We start from the raw sequence: 24768 nt of genomic DNA on the forward strand, positions 1-24768 counted from the left end.
CAATCAGATCTGCCCCCCAGATTTGCTTACCACTCTTTAAAAAGATTTAGTTACTTATTGATGTGTGTGTGTGTGTGTGTGTAGCTATGGGCCATGTGTATGCAGGAGTCCACAGAAGACAGACGTGGCCATGGGATCCCCTGGAACTGGAGTTACAAGATGTTTGAGCCACCCAGAGCAGGTGCTGAAGACTGAACCCAGGTCTCCTGAAGTGAAGCTGAGACCATCTCCAGTCCCACGCCCTACTCTCTTGTTTTAGTTGCAGCCAGAAATTTCCTAAAATGTAGATCTGATCCAATTAGTCTCCTCTTTTAAACCTTTCAGTGGTGTCCCATTTTTCTTGGGATCAAAGGTAAACTCTTTAAAATTTGGCTGCTGCTAGTCTTTATTATTTTCAGTACTGGGGTTTAAACCCAGGGCCCTCATGCACACAGGCAAGTGCCCCAAGCCCGAGCTGTACAGCCCCACCCAGCCCACCCCATCCCACTGTTTGTTTTCTTTTGCTGCTTTTTTTGAGTCAAGATCTCCCTAAGTTGTTCAGGATGGCCTTGAACTGTAATCTAGGCTATCCTTGAATTTGTGACCCTCTCCCCTTGGTCTCCTAAGTAGCTGGGATCATCACAGACCTGTGTTTCCAGACAGCTTCCAGAGTATATACGATTATGGAGCCTGGGGGACAAGTCCTAATTTGCATTAAGAGGCCTGGTCCTATCATTGTGGCAGTAGGGTCTCATAGCAGAGCTCCTAGCCAAGTCTTAGTTACCATATGTGCAGCAGGAAAGGCTCCTAACAGGAATCTGTGCCAAGGGTCAAGCTAAAAATATATCAGACATCTGGCTTTGAGACATCTTTCACATAATGTCAATCCTCCAGGTCCTGGGACATTCTCCAGATAAGGGCAGGTAGAACAAAGAAGTTTCACTGGGGTGGGAGGGAGTCTCCATGTCATTGAGCTTTTGGAAAAAGCTGCCAGGTCATGATAGACCCCAACCTCTGACCAGCCAGCAAGGCCCTCCAACATACAGTTCTGTGGTACAATTAGGTCACAGATGGTAACTTCAGTAGTTTATTATTATTTTTGTTTTAGCTAGCACACGTGTATGTGAAAGTACATTTCCATATGAAGCTGAAAACTATCCTTTCAAGATCTGTGAAGAATTATGTTGGAATTTTGATGGAGATTGTTTTTAATCCATTGATTGCTTTTGGTAGGATGGTCATTTTACTATATTAATAAAAAAGTTATAGCACAGGCTGGCCTTTAAGTCCTGCCTCCACCTCCTTTAGCAAATCCTACTGGTGTGTTTCACCACTATCTGAACAGTGAATTCTCAAAAGAAGAAACTCAAATGGCTGAAAAATGCTTAAAAGAACTGCTTAACATCCTTAGTCATCAGAAAAATGCAAATCAAATCTACTTTGAGATTTCATCTTACACCCATCAGAAATGGCTAAGATCAACAAAAGAACTGGCAGATCACACTAGAGAGAAAAATGTGGAGTAAGAGGAACCCTCCTCCATTTCTGGTGGGAATGCAAACTTGTAGAGCCACTATGTAAATCAGTGTGGCAGTTCCTCAGGAAGATGGGAATTGAGTTCCCTCAAAATCAATCCAGCTATACCACTTTTGGGCTTATTACCAAAGGATGTTTCATTATACCATAGAGACACTTGCTTAACAATGTTTATTGCTGGTCTAATAGCCAAAAAAAAAAAAAAAAAAAAGGAAACAATCTAGATGTTCCTTGATAGAAGAATGGGTAGAGAACATGGTAGAGAACACTAGGGAATATTATTCAGCTGTTTAAAAGAAATGAAATCAGAAATTTGCAGGTTAATTGGGTAGAATTAGGGAAAAAAAAAAAAAACATCCTAAGGTAACCCAGATCCAGAAAGACAAATATGATATGCATTTGCCTATTTTGGATATCAGCTATTAAATAAATAATAATCAGGCTATAATATGCAGACTATAATATGTAGAACCACAGAATCAGGGACTTGGGGTTGATACAGATAAATCTCCCTAGAAAAGGGGAATAGAATAATTATAGTTACGGATGCGATGGAGTAGGGACTGGAATGGGAGGATGAAGTGGAGATGGGAAGAAGGGGACAAGAGAGCAGGTATAGGGTGAGAAAGATAAAATTAAGGGCCATTTGAGGGGCAGTATGGAAAGCCAATGCAGTAGAAGCTTCCTGATATACACATACGGAGGTGATCTGAATGAAATCACCAAAGAATGAGAAACAGAGTCCCAACTGGCCACCTCTTGCCACCAAATGAAACTTCCAACACCAGGATTGAGTTACACCTACTCAAGCTCTTGGTCAAAGGGGTCCCATGGGAATACTCAAATAACCCAAGCTGTTGCCAAGACTCTAAGTTGTTCTCCACATAGCGACAGCAAGGCCTCAATGCTGAAGACAACACCCATACAACCCACTGAACATGGAGAAGCCAAGCTGGTGCCTACACAGAGCCTTCTCCCCTACATGAAAAGTGTCTTTGACATAGGAAGATTTTCTATTCTGCATGCTATCAAAGGAGAAACCAGCCACAAATCCTTTGTTCTACAGTGGTGTCCTGTGTGCAAGATAGGCTATGGTAATGGAGACACAGAGCCTGTGGCAAAACCAATATCTGATTTGACTGAAAACCCATGCCATGAAATGGAGCCTATTGCTTGGGTGACCAAAAATCTGAGAACAGATATCTCAGGGACCTAAGGTCCAAATACTACTGTTAAAAAAAAAAAAAAAAAAGGTAATAAAATGACTCCTAATGATGCTCTACTACATTAGAATCATTATCCTGCTCTACCACCATCAGGGGAGCTTCCTCCTGCAAAAAACGGGAATAGAGACCCACAGCTAGACATTATGCAGAGAGAGAGAGACCTTGGAAGACTCAGCCCTAAACTTGTCTCCATCAAATTCCTTGCCTTAGGTTTTCATTTGTTACATATAAAACCAAGAGCAGATATTGCTACTGTAACATTGTTTTTCCTCTCATTATACATTAAAAAGAATCGATACATCCTGATTTTTAAAACTGAGATATGTTTACACTCCTGGACATAAGAGCGCCACAATCTTACGGATCTGCTTGCACTAGAGCGCCACAATCTTACGGATCTGCTAAGTTTGGTCTCAGCACCTATGTCCGAGGGCCTGGCATCAAGTTCTTTTCTAAGCACTCTCAGCCTCGTCTTCAGAACAGCACTCTTCCTCCTGTTTTCTTCCAGTTAACTGCCCTGTCTTGGGGGTCCTTACAGCAATAGGGCATAAACGCAGACATTTACAAAAATAACAACTTCTACTCAGTCTGGTAAATTTGTTATTTAAAATAAATTATTTCCAAAGGGCTTTGTGTATGTGTGTGTGTGAAGTGCTTTGAACCATACCGCAATTAGGAAAATCACTATTAGGTATTGAGTTTCTAACTAACAGGAGGAATACATTTTAACCACAGCTCGAAGGCAGAAGGTAGCAAATGAATAGGACAAGTAATTTCATGTGAGTGTCCTTTCTGTTTCTACAAGGTCAGCACTCCTTTAGGAACATCTTTAACTCAATAAATAAAAGCATTCCCATAATAGGGTTTAAGTCTTAAAAATAACTAATTTTTGGATAGTAAAATATAAAAACTCCTATGTATCAAGTAGAAGAAACTATCTTTAATGTCTTAAAATACTGAAGCATCTTACTTTGGTGTACCTACTGTTATTCATTATTCACATAAAGAATAAAATAGTTTTTGTCTTCAAGTATTTCTAAATGAATTAAACTGTCTTCAGATAACACCTCACTGGGTTTTATTTGCTGTTTTAATGGTCTGAAGATAAAGTTGTTTTTACAGACTGCTGGTTTCTGGCTTTAATGAAAATATCAACTCAGCAGAAGTTTACTCCCACTGTGACTGATGAGCTGTAAAGGGAGGAGGTGGCTGATGGAGACCGAGGCCATCTCAGCCCTCACATTTAGCTTTCTTGCAAGCTGGTAGACAGTCATCATCTACTTCTGATGGCCGAGGTTTCTTCACTGTAGAAATGATCCCAAAAGCAGTTTTTCTAGTTTCTGTAAAACAGAAATGACATTGAGTGAAGAGATATGATCTCACTATGAAGCCCAGGCTGGCCCTGACCTCCTTCCACAGTCCAACCAACTCTGACCCTCCTGCCTTAGCCTCCTGCGAGCTGGGATTAAAGGCACACATCCCCATATCTGGTGTAAGATGCAATTTAAGGAGAAGTGGTTCAACCTGCATCACCCCATTTCTTTGGCCCACAGCACGAAAATAAGAAAACCATCGAGAGCTCTTACAAGTGCTGATGCCATTTATGATCATTACTTTTCCCAACATGCACAAAGAGCAGTATTTTGGCTTCCAGTCCATTCCTAAGGATTACCTCTTAGGTTAAACTGCAGAGCAGGGCTTCTCCATTGCTCTCTCCACGGCATCTTACGCAGGCAGAACCAGCCATAGGCACCGGTCTAGCAACTGCTTTATGTGCGGTAGAAAGACGGACAAATCACAGGCACGGGTGCTGCTCCCACAGCAGTGGCTGTGCTGACCTCATGTTACAGCACATGCCATTGTTCTCAGTAGATTATCATGCATCTCTGACACTGTGCTGTCCTGACTGAACATCAATGACCCGGTATACAACATCCATCTAACAAGTGATTGCTGAGAGAGCCCATCAAATCAAACTCAGATTTATAATCCTTTACACTGTTTAGAGTGGCGCCACATTGCATGCCCAGGTCAGTTTGGGAGCAGAGCTGAACTTAAATTGAGTCAATCTGTCTTAAAAACATGTTAACAGGGCAGGCACTGTATCCAGGATATAAAGATCCTTAACGGTGGTTTGTAAGTGTTCAAACTCCTGGGATAAGTACACTAAAAACAGACACTTAGGAATGAAGGCACACAGGAGAATCAACTGCCTGGATGAACTAATGAAGCGCCATGGAAAGTGGCGCTACTAGAAAGCTCACAGCAAGGAAACATGGGCTGTGTCTCACTCGTGGGCCTTCCATTTTACATGGATTCATAAATCATAATGAGCAGACCACATGGAAGTACAAGCGCAGAAATCTAAGGACACTGTCTAAGGAACATGGGGGATGAATAGGAGAGCCATGGGGGGGGGTACGTACCGAGGGTAAGTGGGGGTAAGTGAGGAGAATATGAGCAAAGAGGACGATGGGAGGTAGCAGAGGGACTATGCACAAAGAGGACTAATGGTGGGAATGCGAGCAAAGGGACTAATAGTGTGTGTGTGTGTGTGTGTGTGTGTGTGTGTGTGTGTGTGGTTAGTGGTGAAGAATTTGCATAAAAGCAACTAATGGGAGTGAGAAAAAGGAGGGTAGAGAGGTATGGAGGGGAATATGTTCAAAGTACATCTATTATAGTTACAAAAATGGCCTTATGTAATTTAGTATAATATATTCAAATAAGCAAAAAACAAATAAAAAACAAAAGCATCCAAAAACACTACCTTGGGAAAAAAATACCCAAAATATGATTAGTAGATACTTGACCATGTAAACCAAAACAAGAAATGAAACATTCTGAGTTATAATAAAAGCATAAGCTGTAGACTGATTTTAGATTGATTAAAAAATAATGTTTGTTTTTCTTAGTGGTTTAACATATTGTTTTTGTTACTTTTCTGTTCCTGTTATAAAATACCCCGATAACAGCAACTTACAGAGTAATGGGTTTATTACAATTCATAGTTTAAAAGTGAGTCCATCATAGTGGGAGCTCAGGGAGACAGGAGCCGTTAAGTAGCTGGCCACATCACTTACAATCAGGGAGAAGTTATAAACCTGGTGCTCAGCTTGTGTCCCCCATTTCGTGCAGCCCAGGATCCCCACCGAGGGGGTGGTGCTACTCACAGTGAGTGTTCTCACACCCATTAACCCAACCTTACATTCTTAGGGTTAACCATAACCTAGATAACCCCTCCAGGGAGTCTGAAGCTAGGTGCTTTTAGATCCTGTCAAACTAACACTGCTATCCCCACGAATGTTTCTGAAACTCATGATTTTCAGCAGGGAGCAAGCCCATCCAGAGAGAAGCAAGCAGGATGGATGTTGCAGGCCTCTGAAAACATAGAAAAGGGACACTGTGTTGTTTGAAAGAACACATTCAATGGCCATTGCTGTCATGCAAACTATATACAATGCACACTATATAAAGTAAAGCCTGAAGTGAGGACAAGGGGCAGAGTGTATGGTTAGAACTGGTTGAGACAAGAGAGTCTTGTAGGAACTCTGAGGGGAGGATATTAAAGCAGATACTCATCAACTGTTGTCAGAACCTGAGGGTAACCTGACGGTGATTCAGATTTTACTATAAGAACATGCTCACCTCCATGGAGAAATGCAGCCCGGCAATTTGTGGACACGGCAGCCTTGGCTTCATTTTCAGACAGCCCAAACAGTAGCCCCCTTATAGGGTTATTAAAGATTTCAACCTAGAGTCAGCCAACGATATGAGACAACACAAACACAAACGACAATGACAGCTCACCTGCTCAGTGGCAGACACACTAATTGCCCAACGGAAACCTGTATCTGTCTCATTTAACTGTCTTTATCGTGTAGAGCCTCTTGTTTCTCTTCCCTGACACTTAATCCAAAACCAGAAGGATGAAGAAGTTTACAGACTGCTGTAATCTGCTTCTGAAGCTACTGAGCAATAAATTTACAAGTAAAGGATAAGAAAACATCAGGCTAAATAAATGCTAATACCGCTTTTGATTCAGTTTTCTAAGGGAAAATCCCAGTCCAGTGTGATGGCTAAGCAGGTAAAGATGCCTGCCTGCTGCCAACTCTGATGGCCTGAGTTTGATACTCAGGACCCAAAAAACAGCAGGAGGGAACTGACTCCTGAAAATTATTTTCTGATTGACACATACATTCCTCCACCTAATATGAACATAAGCTTTTAAATAGAACATTGAGAGGATACAAGTTTGCCACATCATACGGTCCTCGGATTTCCAAAGGCTAAAATAAAAAACATTAAAAAAAAAAAAAAAAAGGAAAATAAAATGAGATGTTATTTATTAACATTTTAATTATTTACAATAAATCAGATTTAACTAACTATCCAAAATTTCATGAATTAAGGTTCTTATAATTGTGATAGGTTTCTTAAAATATAAATAAATCATGCAAAGCATTTTTAACAAGGTAAAGGGAAAAAATAAAAACCACTTTATTCTAATTAACCCACAGCTGTAAATATATATAGGCAAACCTGATGCCCAAACAAACAGGATACATTTTATCAATTACGATGGGCAGATGCAGTTAAAGCACCAATAGGAGGTATCTTACACTGTTATTTCAGGTGTTCTAAAAGCGTAGTAAAGTTTTATAACTACAAATACAAAGCACTACACTTCATACTTACCCTCTCTGCAGCACTGGAGAGAATCACATTCTATAAAACAAAGTGAGCAATATTGTTCTTAGATAACTGATAAAAATAATTGGAGAATTGTATAATAAGAATGACCAGCAACCCCCTTTAACATTTAAGGCTCAAATACCAACTTCTTTTAAAGATAAGGTAAATAATGAATGTGGAAATACTGAAACTCTTCATGTCACACTCAAGGCAGCCAATACAAAAGGCGGAGTAAGCCTCATAAAGAAATCTTAGTGTAGATAAATCAAGTTTAAAAGCTGTAACTTTTAATTCACTCAGAGACAAATACCTGTTATTTAGAGAAGTCTGCACTGTGGCAAACTGCAAATTCCTTATCAAAAATAAAGGCTTTCAGCCATCTCTCCCCTCCATATCTTTCTCCTCCCTTGGGAGATTTACAAAACCCTGTAGCACTCATTGAAATGGAGGAACTTAAGTGTCATAAAGAGAATTCCCTGCTTAAGGCTAAGGAACTGAGTTGACAGCATCAGCACATCACTAGTGACCGCCAGAGGTAAAAAGTCCTTGTCTTGGGAACTATACCTTTCCTCTGCAGATCTGCATCAAATTGAGGGCATTGGAAATTGTGTACCTTCTCATTGTGGCGTCTCTGATAGCAGGGCCATAGACAAGTTCAAAGCCCAGACCTCGGCCAATTGCCTTCACCAGAAATAAAGAAGAAAAACTGTAAACTGTCAAAGACAAGCACATTAAGTCTCCCACCTACCTTCTTCCCCATTATGCACTATCCCCTACCTAGCCAGGGACTGGCTTAAAGAGGTGGTGGACCCATACCTCTGCACCCCTAGCTAAAGTAAGGAAGACAGACAGAGGCTCTACATGATTGACAGAGCTTCTGTTAGGTGTGGGAGCTAACTATAGAAGCAGGAATAACAGAGGCCGAGGACAGCAAAGTCAGTGCGGTGCAGAGGGCTACTACTCCATGAGTGGTCCAAGGAGGATGTGCTTCCCACATGCAGGGAAACTGAGCCAACAGGGAGCCAAGAAACTTGACCCAAGAATGAAGGACACTGAGGAGACGATCTGAAGGGGCTGAGGAACAGGAATGGGAAACCTTACAGCTAAGTCATTTACTACACACTGTTGTGTGTAGTAAACACACAGAACAATGCCATGCTAACTCTATGTCTGAGGGACTGTGCTAACAACTGAGGTTGAGGTACTGGAAGAGAACTATGGCTGGGACTTGCACACACCCATTCTGTCTAAGTAACATTGTTTAAAGTTCATTGTGGCTCAGGAAAAAAGGCTAATGAGGTCTGGTCCTTCAGGGTTTCGCCCAGCTTGCCATATGGGCTTGGTCTTTCCATGAGGTAGAAAGTTCTTTCTCATTCAGTGCACTCTCAAGATTGGGAAGTCTGCAAGGCATGGGAGTGGGACTGAAATTCACCAGTACATAATTCAACTTCCCAGGTTAAAGAACGCAATGTCTGTGTTAGTACTCAGGCATCTGTACCGGCCTGTCCTTGAAGTTCTGACAGGATACAACCTCAGCTGCAGCCACTAAGGGCACCACCTGTGCACATTCACCACATTCCCTTTTAAAAGGGCCCTGCTTACCTCCTATCCTCTTTCTTTCTCTCCCCACCTCCCCCTCTTTCCTCTCTCCTGCTGCTCCTGTCCTTGAAGACCAGTCTCCTCCCCCTTCCCCCCCCAAAAAAAAACCTCTCCACTTGAACCCTGTCACATGGCGTCTTTCTCTCATGCACCACTTTTCTTAAATTACAGCAGACTGTCCATTCATAACAGATGTGCTTTAAACCACTCATTCCTTCCCAGAGCTCCAGTACATGTGAGCAAGGAGGCTCTTGATGAAGAGAAATGGGGCAACTGCACGGTGGATGGGAGAGCTCTTGCAGAGGGAAGAACACAAACAGGCCCTGGGCCTGCAGCATGGAGAGAAGGCCAGAGAGAGGCTGGAGAAGGATGTGCAGGAGTCCTGTGGCGGGAACTAAGGCTACGAGGAGTGGGAAGGGCCAGTTTGTAGATCTTAATTGCTGGTGACAAGTCTTAGTCAGTCTTGACAGTAAGGGGTAACATATGAGGGGGTTTTGGCAAGGAGGCAAGGATCAAGACAGAAACTTGCCAACTCATGTAGATTATGGTGGCCCTCTGAAGTAAAGGGAGGACAGCTGGCTCACTCAGGAAGGATGGTCTCGGTCTCCAAGGTGAGGCTCTGTGGACCTCACTACTTAGGGTCGCAGGGAGTGAAGGAACTGGCCTCACAGACCTGCAGTCATCTATAGGCTCCTTCTATTCTTTCTTGAACAGAGTTCTTTTTCCATGGCCCACCTCCACCTCCTTTCTTTCTTTTGTCCTCTGATCTTAAGGCAGTGTATAGATTTTCCTACATCTCTAGGTTTAGCTGGAAGTCACACACCACTTTTCCCATCTCCAATTCTCTGGCTTGTATTCCTTCTAGGAATGGATTTGCTGCCACAACGTTGGTGCCGTAATTAAACAAATACCCAATTTCCCTGCCTAGCCTTTATAGTTCTTACAACTGGTACAAATCTTCATGACTCAAATCATCATTACCAGCAGCAACAACAGTAGCAAGTACATTCTAACTGAATGAACCGTAGCTTGTAGAGAAGGGGCCATGTGACAATGTTGGGATGGACTTGGTGAAGGAAATCCACAGATAAATAAAAACATCCTTTTGGCCATTTCAAGTCATCTCCTCAGCTATTTCTTAAACTAAAGCTATTAGACAAAGGAGCCTGACTCATATCTCCCCACCTTTCTAGTTGCAGAAGTAAACCTGGGCAGTAGGATGAAGACGGGAATAAGGTGTGAACAATGTGGTGTTGGGTGATCAGATCCCTAAGTGTTTCTAGTTGATCAATTTAAATTTTTAAACCTGTCTGGGAATCACAACAAAATAAAATCCCCTTTGAGGGAAAGGGTAGGGGGAAATAGGATAGAATTGCCAACTTAATTTCTTTCACACATGATTCTAGCCTTGGTACATTAATCAGGTTCACTTTAAAATTGCTAAGAACATTCTTCAGAAAGAAATTAAAGATAATGTGCTATTGAAGGCTGTGAGTATTCCTTTCATGTAACTTTGCTGTTTTAGATGAATAAAATACAGCCATTACCTGGTCTTCTGCTCCTAAGAGCACTTTATATAAATTGTTGTAAGCTCATTGTCTGATTGTCCATAATAATGCCTTTACAGAGAATGACAGTGTCTGCCTGATTGGCTTTTGTTCTCATGTCTGAACGGAATTGCCTGAATAGACAGATGATGAGATTCTTTTCTTACTAAGGAGAAATTTTATAGTCACAGTGATGTCACCAAGGGCAGCATTTGACACTTGGATCAGGAGACATTGATAATAAAATTCTAAGTACTAAAAGCTTAAGCTAAGCTTTGGAGAAGAATGGGAACCAAGAGTTGATTCCAGGGCAGCACGCTGATTGCTTGCCTTAAGAATCAGTGCCTACGATGAACTTGGGGTAGACAGCCTTCCAGCGTGTCATTTGTTAAGCTCTCACCATCTTCTGACTCACTGATCAGTCACAGACGTAACAGCAAGTCCTCCCTGCATCTCCTCCCACTGCCCTACTCCCACTACTGTGATTGCTTCATTTATTTCGTGTGTGCTCCTCCAGCTTCTTCATACAAATATAAGCAACCACGAATACACATCAGTTTCCTCTTTCTTACCTAAAAGGTGGCTTGTTAAGTTCTAATCTTGCCTGATTTGAAAGTTTTCCCATGTCAGGTTATAAATCTCATTTTCTTTTACAGCTGCCTAGCATTTATTGTAGAGGTACAATGTCTAGTAACCCTTTACTAATAGATGTGGGCTGCTTCAAATTATCAGCAAGTTAAATACTAGAGTAGGACAGCTGGGTATTGTGAGCTGAACTATACCCCCACCCATAAAAAATGTTACATTCCTGACCTGCAGAATCTCAGATCTCAGGCTGCAACCTTTTTTGGAGAGTCAGTGCAGGTGTAATCAAGATGAGGAGGTCTTACTGAAAGCAGTAGGCTCTTAATCTCATTATCAAATGATCGTAGACTCATAGAAAACACCGTGATGACAGAGAATGGCATTACTATGGCTGCAAGGCACCAGATGTCAACCAATCACCACCAGCGCTTGGGAGATGTTTCCAAGTGTGGACCACACAGGTCCTATCTGACAGGTACAACCAGACCTGTCTGAAGCCTGTGACTGAAGCCAGATGACTTGACAGCCTCCATTCCTTATTTTTGATAAATGAGCTGCTGTGTAGAGGGTGAGGCTTGCCTAGGGTCTTTATTTAGAAGTGCTCCCACCATCACAGTGAGAGTTCAGGGTCTGCAGCATACACAGTGCAGTAGAGTTAGCTCTTCCGTAGCTCTCCCTACACATTTGGCACTTTTCAAAAACCATCTCAGTAATATTTGTCTAGGGTTAGAATATAAGACACCTTATATCTTCCACACCAAACAAGTGTTGCCCCTAACTGTTGCCTCTAACACCCAGATCAAGCAGAAATTCTTTAAGAGAAAAGGGAGACAAAAGCAAGGAAAAAATAATTCTACAAAGGCTATAGAATAAGGTGATTGTCCACTTTGAAAACAATATTTGAATTCTGACATAATTCAGAATGGGATTTAGAATGCTTGCTAAACCTTTCCATGGATAATAGGTTTTGATAACATAACTGAGCTCTGGAAGTCACCATGCTAAACAATATTTCTACGTTCTAGCTAGGAAAGCAAATAGTTACCAGCTGCAGTGACCTCATAACTGCCACATCAGTTACTGGTGTGAAATAATACTACCTGTCTATAATGGAAATGGGGGAGCCTTATAAGGCAATATGGCAGATGGAAGATGAAAGGTATAGAAAAAAGAGAAATTTATATGGTAGGGTTATGAGAAAAAGGCTGTACCCAGAGGGAAAAGAAAAGGGTTCCAAGCACAGGCTACCTGTTGTGGTGGTTCTTAGAGGGACTAACATATTATGAGAAATAGTCTTCAAAATTTTAATTCCTAAGTCTTTCAAAACAACACCATGACAGTTAACCAAAGCCTTTTTTATTTATTGTTATGGGGAGAGGGGGGTTCTCAGTGGTTACTGTTGGTCTTGAACTTCTGGGTCAAGTGCCTAGTGAGTAGCCTGTATAACACAATCAGTTTAGATACTCTTTTCATGAGTGCCCACACAAGCATGTGTGTGTGTGTGTGTGTGTGTGTGTGTGTGTGAGTGGGGGGGGGGAGGGGAGGGAGAAGGGGAGAGTGAGAGGGAGCATGTACACAATGTGTGGAGGGAGGCCAGGGGTAGACGTGTGTGTGTGTGTGTGTGTGTGTCTGTGTGTGTGTGTGTGAGCAACCATGCACAGAGTGTGTAAAGGGAGGCCAGGAGTAGACTCAAAATGTCAGGCCTCACACTTGAACCCAGAGCAGGCTGATTCAGTGTGTCTAGCTACCAGATTGCTACCTGTCTCAGTTTCCCCATGCTGGGACTACAAGCTGGTCGCCAGGCTGCCTGGCTTTAAATCCAAACTCCTAGCCTCATGGTTGCACAGTGAACACTTTATCCATTGAGCCACCCTACAGCTCCCCACTTAGACACATTCTATCGTCAACTTTCTCTTTTAGTCAGCTTAGAAAACTAAAATTCTCTTTTCTGAATCTGCTCCAATTACCAAGTACCCAGGCGCTGGTGCCTAAGAACACAGGTTTCTTCTGCTTCTTTTCTAGTGTCTACAGATTCAAGTTTAGAGCAGAAAGAGCAGCACTTACCACATTAATAGGGGGTCTTTTGAAGTAAAATGGTAATTTCTCTGTTACAGTTATACAGACTAAATCCACATCTAAATGTGTGCAAGCAACCTGTCAAGAAGAAAAATAGATTAGCAGAAAAGTGGCATGTACTGGAATGACAGACATGCTCATACCCAATACACAAAAGTATGGCTTACTCCACAGGTTCATGATGGTTCTGTGCTGAACTGTAACAAATCTATTACAAGGCCAGTTGTCTGATATTCTTTCAGGCTTGGCTTGGATGGTTTAATTCTAAAATGCTATGGCCTGAAGGCCCTCTAATTCATAAAATTTCTATGTAGGGAAGAGCTGGTGAGTTGGGACCAGTATCTAGAGCATTACTTTTATTTACTCCAGAAAGCAGAAAGTAACTGTTGTGAAATCCAAGGAATTGGAAAGCCATATGAGTGCAAGCAGTTCCATCTTTCCCACAAGCTATTTACTGAACACATTTCCACCAGGAACTGTCTAGGCTGTAGCTCCAAGAACACACTGTGGCTAAGAGAAGCATGGCGAGGGTGATGGCCTTTTGCTTATATACTAATAGAAACAGTTTAACAAGTGGAGCTGAGATAAATCAAATGAGAATGCATTTTTATTCCTTGATCAATTCTCTGTACTTATCACAAAGAGAGTTTTGAAAGTACTTGTATAAACCACATACAAAATAAATGAAACAGATAAGGCAACCAGGATAAATAGAAAAGTTAGAGTGGAAAGCAAGTGGTGGATAGATTATGGAGTGCAAATCAAAAGATACTGCCAGGACAGGCCTAGACAGCAATCATTCAGCCACTACTTGGTTTAGAAGCAAAAAGATTTGGCTATTTTGTACTATATTGAAAGTATTCCACTGGGGCTGGAGAGATGGCTTGGCAGTTAAGAGCATTTATTTGTTGTTTTTTCAGAGGACCTGAGTTCAGTTCCCAAACCCACATGATGGTTCACAACCATCCATAACTCTAGTTTAAGGGGATCTAATAGCCTCTTCTGCTCTCTGTGGGCATCAGGCAAACATGTGATACACATAATACATGCAGGCAAATACTCACACACATAGCAAGAAAAACGAAATAAAAAACCACCCCTACTTATGATACTGATGCACATGGGTTCCATAAGCAAATCTGGTAAATCAGTGTCTGTAGTAAGAACAAGGGAAAGCATGGTGTGAGGAACAAGAGGGAAGAAAGTATTGGTAATGCTATAGGATGGGCAGTTCTTCACCAGTGACAGATGTCACATCTCACCCATTTTCCTCAGAATGCCATCTTCCATCATTCTTGTCCCAGCCCCATGGCTTAGTGCTCATCAGAGACCACCTGGCTTAAAGATGATCATAGTTACATGGTAAGCCTGGGAAACTATGTTGTTTTGGCAGAAACACTTGGCTCCGAAAGTATCTGCCCATCCCAACTGTTCCAGCTGTCTAACTCACAAAGAATGACAGAGACTTTGCTAAAAATGAAGAGAGGCTCTGCAGAGGTTTAGAGCCAAGCTGAGTCCAGCATCTGTTCATCTTTAGGAGCACAGTGAAGAGCACAATGACAAGAGCCACCAACAGTTTACTTCCTTGTTGCTGAGGACCAGACCAGGGTCCTGAGAACACCAAAATGCTCTACCTCTGAGACACAGCGCCAGTAAACATTAACAATTCATGTTTGTACTAGCACTACCACCTATAGAAATATATTTTATAGGGACTTTATTATATTCTATAGCTATAAATTCCACACAGGCTAGGGACAATAGTGCCAGACCCATCACAAAGAGAGGATAGGATAAAAAAAACTTTCCATTTTACTTAAGTAATTACAAACCCCTTGGTCTCTAATAGGATGGAATGTGCCAATGTTTTAAAGGGGAAGGTACATTTGTAGTTATGGATCTCATATACTTTAAGTGCAAAATGTATGATGACAGAGAATACAGAGGGAGAAACAGTGGACAATGAGTCAAAGAAGTAGGTAAATATTTCTGAAAAATAACAAAAGAATGTCTGTGGTGGTTGCTTCTGGAGTTAACAAGCAAGGGGTTTTAGTGGGGGAAGGTCTTTCTTTCTTTCTTCCTTCCTTCCTTTCTTTCTTTCTTTCTTTCTTTCTTTCTTTCTTTCTTTCTTTCTGTTTTTCCTTCAAAAGAACTTTTATTATTATTTAGAAACAGTTATATAATAGGACAATTAAAATTAAACTTTGTACAAATATTAAAATACTATCTTCATACCCAGTGCAATGTACAGGATATCAAATATATATATATGCATACTTATATAATAAAATAAAGCAAACCCAGATTGATTGACATCCTGTACAGTCAATTATGCATGTATTGTTTTAAACCATTATATGAGTACCATTCTGCAAAGGATCCCATAGTGGTGCACAACCTTAAGAAGCCAGGCCAGTGTGCATACAGCCATGCATTTCTTCTCCCTACTTGGCAATCTAAGCGCTCTTTGGGGGAAGGTATTTCTGAGGAGATGCACAAGAGATCAGTCTCCGGAGAAAATTTAGCTCGGAAAGCATGCTTTTTATACATAAGCTTCTGTGATGCTGGAATTTATTATCATGGACATAATTAGTTTTAATGAAAATAAGGCTTTAAATGGCTTCCCTAATAGAGGTGAACTGGGCTCCTTCTCATCACACATTTTTTTTGTCTCTTCCTCTCTGCTATGAGGCATTGTAAAGAACTTTCGGCCACAGCTTCATTTGACTTCTCTAACCTCTTCAATTTAAAATGTTCTAAACTAAAGTACCCTGTGACTTAAATTTCTATCAATCCAACTGTTCAACTGGTTCATTCAAAGAACTATGCGAAGCAGGGGCACACGCCCTTATTCCTAGCACTGGGGAGGCTTAATCTAATATTCTCCAAATCAAATGACTGAATTATGTTTAAAATAGTTTTGGAGCTAAGTATTTCAGTTCTCTCTGAAAACTGGTACATTGTATCTGAATTTACTTAGCTATCTTAACCCTTTTTTAATTTTTGGAGGGGCAGAGACATCTATGATTGTTTAAGAAAAGTATGTCCCCACAAAAATGTGCAAACATATTTTGCTGTTGTGGAACATAGGCACAAGAGGGTAGGGCTCAGCCACCCCTTCATGCTGGATGCCTTTCACTGATGCCAGCACTCATCATACCACACAGGGAGAAGTCAGGCTTGTCAAGGCTGAGAGATGCCCATTAACAGTAGCTCTCAACTGTACATTGCACAGAATTCACCTAAAAACTATCACAAATGGCTGGCTAGGCTATATTTCCAGATTCAGTCAGTAAATAAGACCTAACAGCCTGTAATTTAATAGTAATCCCAGATAAACCTGAAGCTGAAAGACTTAGACATCTCTTGAGAGATGCTCCCTTTGTGCAGATACTCTTCATCAGTATCCTGCAAGGCAAGGCTTGAAAGACTGCAGGAGCAGTACAAAACCACAACTTTTTAAAGTTACTTCCTGGCCAGGTGTGGTGGTTGTCCTTGAACTCGCTATGTAAACCTTAAATGCAGAGATCCATCTGCCCCTGCCTCCAAAATGCTGGTGATGGAATGCTGGTAGCAAAGGCCTGTATCACCACACCTGGTCTAGAGGTCTTTGAGGATTAAGGACTTGCTTCTACTCATTCTTTAATCTATAACAAAATACTGGAGAATTAATATAACCTTTCATTTCATAAAAGAAGCTACTAAAAATGGTGTGGTGTGGTGTGTGTGTATTAATGCACTGGCATCCTAGACAATCTGCAGTTGTGGTGTTTCTCTCTACTAACATAATTAACAACTGATGCTAAACCCTGAGACACTGCATCCGTCTGCTTAGTCAATGGCTCCCTCTGCTGGATAAACTTAGGGTAAAAAGATCTGTCTACAGCTTTGGAACAATTTTTGCTTGAAAAAGTTAGCCCTGAAAACATACACACAAATAACATTTATATGGACTCAATGGGTTATATTTAGAAATATATATGTATATACAAATGCATATATATATATGCATATGCATGTAATAGAAATCAATGATGGGAGGGGTATATAGGAGAGTTTTGAGGGAGAAAAGGGAAGAGAAAAATGTAATTAAATTACAATTTCAAAAGAGGAAAATATTACTGTAAAAAAAAAGGGGGGGGTGGTAGTGTAAAATTAAAAAAAAAGTAAGACCAGTATTTTTTCCTCCAATATTGTTTTGGCTGATGGATCCTTTTCGAGACTAAGTTAGGAAAACATTCATAACTTCATCTAAAAGTAATTATACCTCATTTTCCTCAGCATTCCTTGAAAAAGCATTACTTAAGTGATTATTTCAGTTTTTCCCCACTGTAATCATTTGAAAGAACAGGGGAGTCTATCTTGGAGACAGAATGAGTCAACATGCTAAGTTCCTTCTCTTCTGAAAAATCAACAGGTCAATTCTAAAAGAACAAAAGGAATTCAATTCACAAAGGCTCTCAATAGGAAGGGAATCATTAGTAAACAGTTGATTCTGAGAAGTTTCTGGAAAACTAAGGGCTGACACTTACACTGGCATATAGGTTACACGTCAGAGCTTACAAAGGACGGAGCTGGACCAGAGAGGGGCTTGCCCTTTTCTTCTTTCACAGGCAGAAGTAGATGAGGCCAGAAACTGAAGTGGTTACTGAGTGGAAAGGGATGAATTTATCAAGGAGAAATTTCAAATGAACAAAGCACAGAGAAAAGAACAGGAGAAAATTCATGAGCGCTTTCACATTGAATCCATCAAATGTCTACCAGGATGACTAAAACCAAGCCAGCATGCCACTTATATCTGCCCCTATGAAATCTGAGAACTTTGAGTGCAAACAGAAAATACGAAATGTTTCCAGATGGGACTCATAACGGTTAGTTTTCATTGTAAACACTACACAACCTAGAATCACCTGGTGTTGTGGGATATTTTGATGGCATTCTGCCACTCCTGAGATTGCAAATTAAGTTTACTTTGAATTAGAAGGCCAAGCTAGCTACTAGCTGACGAAAATTAGCCATAGAGGTTTTAGAGGACTGAGGACACATAGAGAAACACAGGAAGTAGTAGGATAGGGCTTAGACAGATTCTCAGCCCCTTTGGATCTAGAAAGGGGGCATGGCAGTCACAGTTCTCTGCCAATTCTCTGATCATTCAGGTCCTTACCATGATATCTGACTCCTGAGTTTTTATTGATAAAGAATAATTAGAAAAACACTTTAACCTGGGAAAACAGTCTCAATGAGGGACTATCTACATTGAGTTGGCCATGGATTATGTCTTAATTAAGACAATCAGTGTGGGGAAGGCCCAGCCCACTGTGAGCAGCACCGTTCTCCAGGCAGGAGTGGTGGGGTGGTGATGGTGGTGTCTTGAACTGTTTAAGAATGGAGAAATCAGGCTGAGCACAAGTAACCAAGCGCATACATATGCATTCCTCTCTGCTCTGGACTATAGACCTTTTCTCAGCAGCTGTTTGAAATCCCTGCTTTGGCTTTCCCAGAATGATGAACAATAACTAATTCTTTCTCCCCTGTGGCTTCTTGTCCAGTTATTTTATCACAATAACAGAAATGAAACTAGAACTAAGAGGAACAGGGCATCTATTATGTTGTAACAACAGACTTACATAACGAGAAAACATTATCCCTTTTCACATGTCACTTACATGAAAAAGTTTTTCTGTCTTTGGAAACACTGCAACAATATCATACAGCCGGACCCTTGAAGAAGTTGCTCTCTATAAGATAAAATGAATGTTATTACACAGTAGCAAGATATCTAAACAGATGCCTGGTCGGTCACCTAGCAGCGTTCAACACCCTCAAACTTAAACCAATCTTCCTTCCTCAACTGCTTGAGTGCTGGGGTCTGAGTTACCACATCTGGCTGCAAGTCCCTGTGTTCACAACACTCAAGACAGGAGAGCATAAATTTAAAAGCCGCCGATCACGGCTGGATTCCCATGACTGACACACAGGTAACAAAGATGGGAGCCTTTTAGGGAACAAAGGTCCCTTTTAACCCAGATTTGAAAAGTTATGGTTTAACAGTGATGTATTTGTGTATGAACTTGACAAGTGGTCTACTGTGCTGGCTAATTTCATGTCAACTTGACAGGTAGAGGCATTTGGGGACGCGGGAACTTCAGTTGAGAAAAGGCCCCTATCAGACTGCCCTGTGGTGCATATTCTTGAATGATGATTGGTGTGGGAAGGCCCAGCTAATTATGGGGAGTAGTGCTCTTGGGACGGGTGTCCTGGGTACTCTAAGAAAGCAGGCTGAATGAACTATGGAGGGCAGGAGAGTAGGCAGGTGTTTCTTGTGCCCTCTGCGCCAGTTCTTGCCTCCAGGTTTCTACCTCAAGTCCCTGCCCTGACTTCCTTTAATGAAATGGTTGCCTGTAAGCTGAAATAAACACTTTCCTGCTCAAGTTGCTTCTGGTCATGGTGTTTTATCACAAGAGAAACCCTAATTAAGACAGCCCTCAGTGGAATTAGCATGTTTTCCTAGATAGAGCTGGATAAACTATTTCATGTGTTGTGGGTAATTCACATAACTGTAACACACAAGCTCACAATGAAAATTGTGCTCAATAAAATTAAAATGCCAGATGCAGAAGAAAATATTTCTGTTCTGGGAAAGGAGAAAAAGTCAGTGCAACATGGTTACTGCTTAACAGGGAAAAACCTCAAACTTGATACTGTATATGAGAATGAAAAAATACATTCCGAATGTACAATCTCTGAGTGCTGGAATAATGTATGATACTTGTCTTCTGCCACTGGTGCCTTCTAACTTTGTAAGACACATTGTGTTGTGTGGCTTTTACACACAGGGGAAGCAGGCAGGTGTCAGGGTTTGAGGGATACAGGTGGCGGAAGAACAGGGTGAGATGAAATGTGACAGTGTCAGTTAATAAAGTTTAGAAGGCCAAATGTAGAAAAATAATGGACTCACCAAAACATTACAGTGAGACGGATCTGTAACTATAATTGTCAATCTAGTTAAAATTTTAATCGGTCTTGATTTTCCCTATAAACAAAAATACAACATTAAAAAAGATAAAATGCAATTGATTCATTTCTTTTTTACCAGTAGAAGATAGTAAAAGTTACAAAGGACAGTACAGATCAACAAAGTGTGCTTGTTCTACAAGAATTTATACTAGCAGAAGAAAACACCACGCACATCTAGTAAACAACACAATGAGATTATTTAATAGCGGTGGGACTTCAGGACCGATGGACAGTAAAGACGGATGAAGAGGGAAGTCCTGATGGGAAGGTGAAACAGGCAGAGGGCACGTGCTGCTGAAGTTAGAGACCACCACACAAGGGGGGCAAGTTTGAATGAAATAGATAGACATTACACTTAGACAATAAAATGCCTACCTGTACAATCGGTAAAGTTGTGAAGAGTTCAGAAACTGATACTGGCTTTTCAATTTCCTACAACAAATGATAAACAGTTACACGTTAAAGAACAAAGCACTACAAAACACTTTAAGGGCATCTCAGAAAATAAAAAATCAAAGAAAGGTACTTTTTGATATTCAAATTTATGAAATAGCTTTCCTCTTTTTAAGGAAAGAAACTAAGGATCAGAGAAGATGCTAAGAGTATCAGAGGATAAAAATAAGAACAAATTTTGAAGGCAGAAATGACCTATAAGACACAGTTGTTTGCCTAAAAAGAAATATACACATATATGTATTTAATAATCCATTAAAGAGAAAAAAAAATCAGTAAATGAGTTAATAAGACCATGGCAACAGAGTAAACAGATAATGTGGCTATAGTTCATTTAACAGCAATGTAATTTTAAACATCTTTGAATTTGGAGGACTATATACTAGTTCAATTATTAATTTAAAATAATAAGCATAGGGTGTTTTTAAAGAAATACAGCTGAGGGCTGGGGATGCAGCTCAGTTAGTAGAATGGTTGGAGATGCAACTGCAAGATATTTGATTACACTGTGTAAAGATAAGTCACTGTGATTGTTTCAATGAAAAATTAAATGGCCAACAGCTAGGCAGAGGTATAGGTGGGACTCCTGGACTCAGGAAGCAGGGCATGTAGTTGGGAGGTAAAAGCCGTGAGCTACGTGGCAGCATGTTGATTAACAGAAATGGATTCAGTCATAAGAGCTAGTTAGAAACAAGCCTCAGCTAAGGCCAAGCTTTCATAATTAATAAGAAGTATCCATATCATTATTTGGGAGCTGGAGTACAGAGGAAGACTTGCTACAATACAGCTCAGCTGGTAGAGGTAGAGTAATTTCTAAAATGCACACAGCCTTGGCTTCTACCCCAGCATCTCATAAATTGGGCATGGGCTTGTAATCTTGGAAGGTAGAGGCAGGAGGTCATCCTTGGCAACACAGTGAGTTCCAGGCCAGACTGGGACATATAAAATTCTGTCTCCAAACAGAAATATGCCTGTGATAACTTATGCTTCACTATCACTTGACTGGATTTAGAAATGATGATGGAAACACATTTCTGTATTTCTATAATGGTGTTTCCATAAAGGATTAATCCAGGAGGGAGACCCACCCTGAATGCAAACTGTGCTATTTCAAGGGTTGGGGTCCTAAGAAAAATAACTAAAAAGAAGAAAGTGAGCTGATCCCCAGCATTCATCTCCTTTTGCTTCCTGACTTAGGAGGAACTGTGGCCAGCCACTTCATGCTCTCGCTGCCAAAGTATAAGAAAATAAACCCCTGCTTTCTTATGTTGCTTTTGTCAAGTATGTGGTCATTACAACAAGATAAGTAACCAATATAACACATTTCTAGTTCCATATTCCCAAGGAAAACACAAATATTTGTATTGTCAAATTCTTTTTCTTTTTTTTGAGACAGGTTTTCTTTGTAGATCAGACTGGTCTGGAACTCAGAGATCTCACTGCCTCTGCTTCCCCAGTGCTGTGATTAACGGTGTGAGCCGCCACCACCGGGCTTGTAAATTCTTAATATTTACTAACTAGTTAATCTGAGAAATCTTATTTTACCTGTTTCTTTTCCTTAAAGTCAACAATATGATTGATGGCAACAACTGAATATCCAACTGAAAAAAATGAAACAAAACAAGATTATGTAAAAAATATTCTTTCTTGTTCACAAGGGTCATCCTAACCTTACATTCCAGAGCATGAGATGAGGTTAGGGATGTAGCTAAGTGTTAAAAATGCTTGCTTAGCATACATAAAACCCTGGACTCTGTTTCCAGACTTGGAAAATAAGGAGATGGGGCAGGATCTAAGCACTAATGTTTACTATTAGGTTTCAGGTTCTTCATCTGTCAAGTGACGTTAACAACAGACAGCACTTTGAAATGTTACAAAAATTAAGTGAAACAGCCCATGCGTTTTAGAAGACTGCCAGGCACACATTTAGACCGTGATTTATGTTAGCACAATACTAAAAACACATGTTTCTGCTTTCCAAACAATATTCCCAGGACTTCCTGCCCCTTTGTTCATTTTTATTCCATCAAGTTTATGTGTCTTTCTGTCCCCTTCATTATCATTCACTTCTTCTGCGATGCTCAATTTCCCCCTTATCTAAGGAACAATGGAAGGATGACTCTCTTGCACCTTTTTTTGAGGTGCTCTACAGCAAGAGACAGGGAACACTAGAGATTTGCCTTATCATCACAGCAGTTAGCAGTGTTTGGACAAGTGTCTCTGCCCCCAATATATCTAAATCACAACTCCTATCTTTAAGTTGTCTAAATACCTACCGGATGATAGAGTATTAATTTAAAGATAATGCATGGTAATGGCAAAATAGAGGTCCTTCCTGTTATCAGTTAGTCCAGTAACTCCCTAGTTTCCTTCCTCTCGAAGGTATTAGAGCATCCACTATTTGGCAGACCCTATGGCAGGCGAGAACACACATGATTAATGCTCACCCCCAAGGAACTTACAATGCCGAGAAATAAGACAACAACCTCTTCATTCTCTAAGCGTCCACAGTAGTTCCCGCCTGTGACCCGTCTTTCTGTATTTGACAGACATCCTCTGAGTCAAAAAGGACTGACATTAAAAGCACCGGCGTAGGGGAATGTAGACCTGGAGTCCAGTCCCAGTTTCTACAAGACCCGAGCCAATACCTCGACCCCTTTGGCCTCCGTTCTCTCCCTCTGCACGAAGACTGGGCAAGCCCAGGCCACGACAACCTTCCTCAAGAGCCTTGAGTTTCCCACGCCAGGGATGCGGGAGACGCAGCAACTACATCTGCCTCAAGGGAAATGAAGCAAACCCACGAGAGATCGAATAATGGCGCCTGGAAAAACTACCAAGCAAACTGGGTGGTATGGGGGGGAGCGAAGGGCCGGGCTGGCAGCGCGAAGCCAGTAGACTCACGGTGAGCAGCGGTTTCCACCAGTCCGCGCAGAGCCTTCAGGTCCGAGCCCGCTCTTAGATCCAAATCTGCGAACGCCGCCATGCTGGCGTCCCAGGAGCACCCGCGTGCTAGTCTGCGCAGCCGCCGTGTTAGCCCTCAAGCATGCTGGGAGTTGTAGGCTGTCACTTTGGCATCCTGGGATTTGTGGTTTTCTGTTCCCAGTCATCTACTCTCTGAAGACTTTGCTATTCTCCAGGAACCAGCCAAAGTTAGAGTGCTCGAATCTACAGCCTCACTTGATTTGAACGAGAATGTTTTGGTAGACACTGTAGGATGTGCCTCCCGCAACCCCTGCCAGGATCCTACCAATACAACAGAGTAGAAAGTGATTAATTCTAAACACACCTATAGAGCATTTTGAGATCAAGCAGATGTCTAAGGTCTTGAAGCCTTGTTTCGCGAGCTTGGAGAGCCTGGTGTGGTGGAGTACGCCTTCAGTTTCAGCACTTGGAGGGTTGAGGTAACTCTGAGTTTGAGGCCATCCTGAATCTACTTGGTGAGATCCAGGCCAGTGTGGGATACATAAGTCTCCAAAGTAGGTAAGTTAGTAAACAAATGAAGAGACAGTGGATATTGTTTCTCTAATGTCCATTCCATTCTTTGAAAACCAGCTTAAAAGCCTCTTTGAAGCTTTTGCTCTGGGGCGGATTGTTTTAGCAGTGTGTGTGTGTGTGTGTGTGTGTGTGTGTGTGTGTGTGTGTGTGTGTGTGTGTGTGTTTTCAAGACAGGGTTTCTCTGTATTGCTTTGGAGCCTGTGTGTGTGTGTGTGTGTGTGTGTGTGTGTGTGTGTGTGTGTGTGTGTGTTTTCAAGACAGGGTTTCTCTGTATTGCTTTGGAGCCTGTCCTGGAACTAGCTCTGTAGACCAAGCTGGCTTGGAACTCACAGAGATCCGCCTGCTTCTGCCTCCCGAGTGCTGGAATTAAAGGCTTATGCCACCAACCAATGCTGAGCGCTAACATACAGATTTTCATGCGAAATATTCCAATATCATTTGATATTTCCACTTTAAAAATTAAAGGGCAGCCCTTTACTCCTTTCCATCCAATCTCTAGCTGGCTAGCATACGAATTCTTTATGCGTTACCAATAAACAGCTTCAGCTTCGTGAGGCTCAGTA

At 41.3% G+C, this 24768-nt stretch overlaps 1 protein-coding gene across 1 annotated transcript; it reads right to left on the reverse strand.

Moving 5' to 3' along the window:
• Nucleotides 1–3796: 3796 nt before the first annotated feature.
• Nucleotides 3797–23734, reverse strand: Rpp30 (ribonuclease P/MRP subunit p30). The gene is made up of 11 exons (XM_051199605.1): nt 23612–23734; nt 22256–22311; nt 20633–20689; nt 20199–20273; nt 18907–18978; nt 13229–13318; nt 7998–8114; nt 7437–7466; nt 6990–7027; nt 6387–6466; nt 3797–4081 (listed from the first exon to the last, which is right to left on the reverse strand). The coding sequence occupies exons 1-11, from the start codon at nt 23691–23693 to the stop codon at nt 3972–3974; spliced, it is 807 nt and encodes a 268-aa protein (XP_051055562.1). The 5' UTR covers nt 23694–23734; the 3' UTR covers nt 3797–3971.
• Nucleotides 23735–24768: the final 1034 nt, after the last annotated feature.

The sequence above is a fragment of the Phodopus roborovskii genome, unplaced genomic scaffold, assembly GCF_943737965.1.
Source record: "Phodopus roborovskii unplaced genomic scaffold, PHOROB, whole genome shotgun sequence".
In the NCBI taxonomy this organism is placed as follows: Eukaryota; Metazoa; Chordata; class Mammalia; order Rodentia; family Cricetidae; genus Phodopus; species Phodopus roborovskii.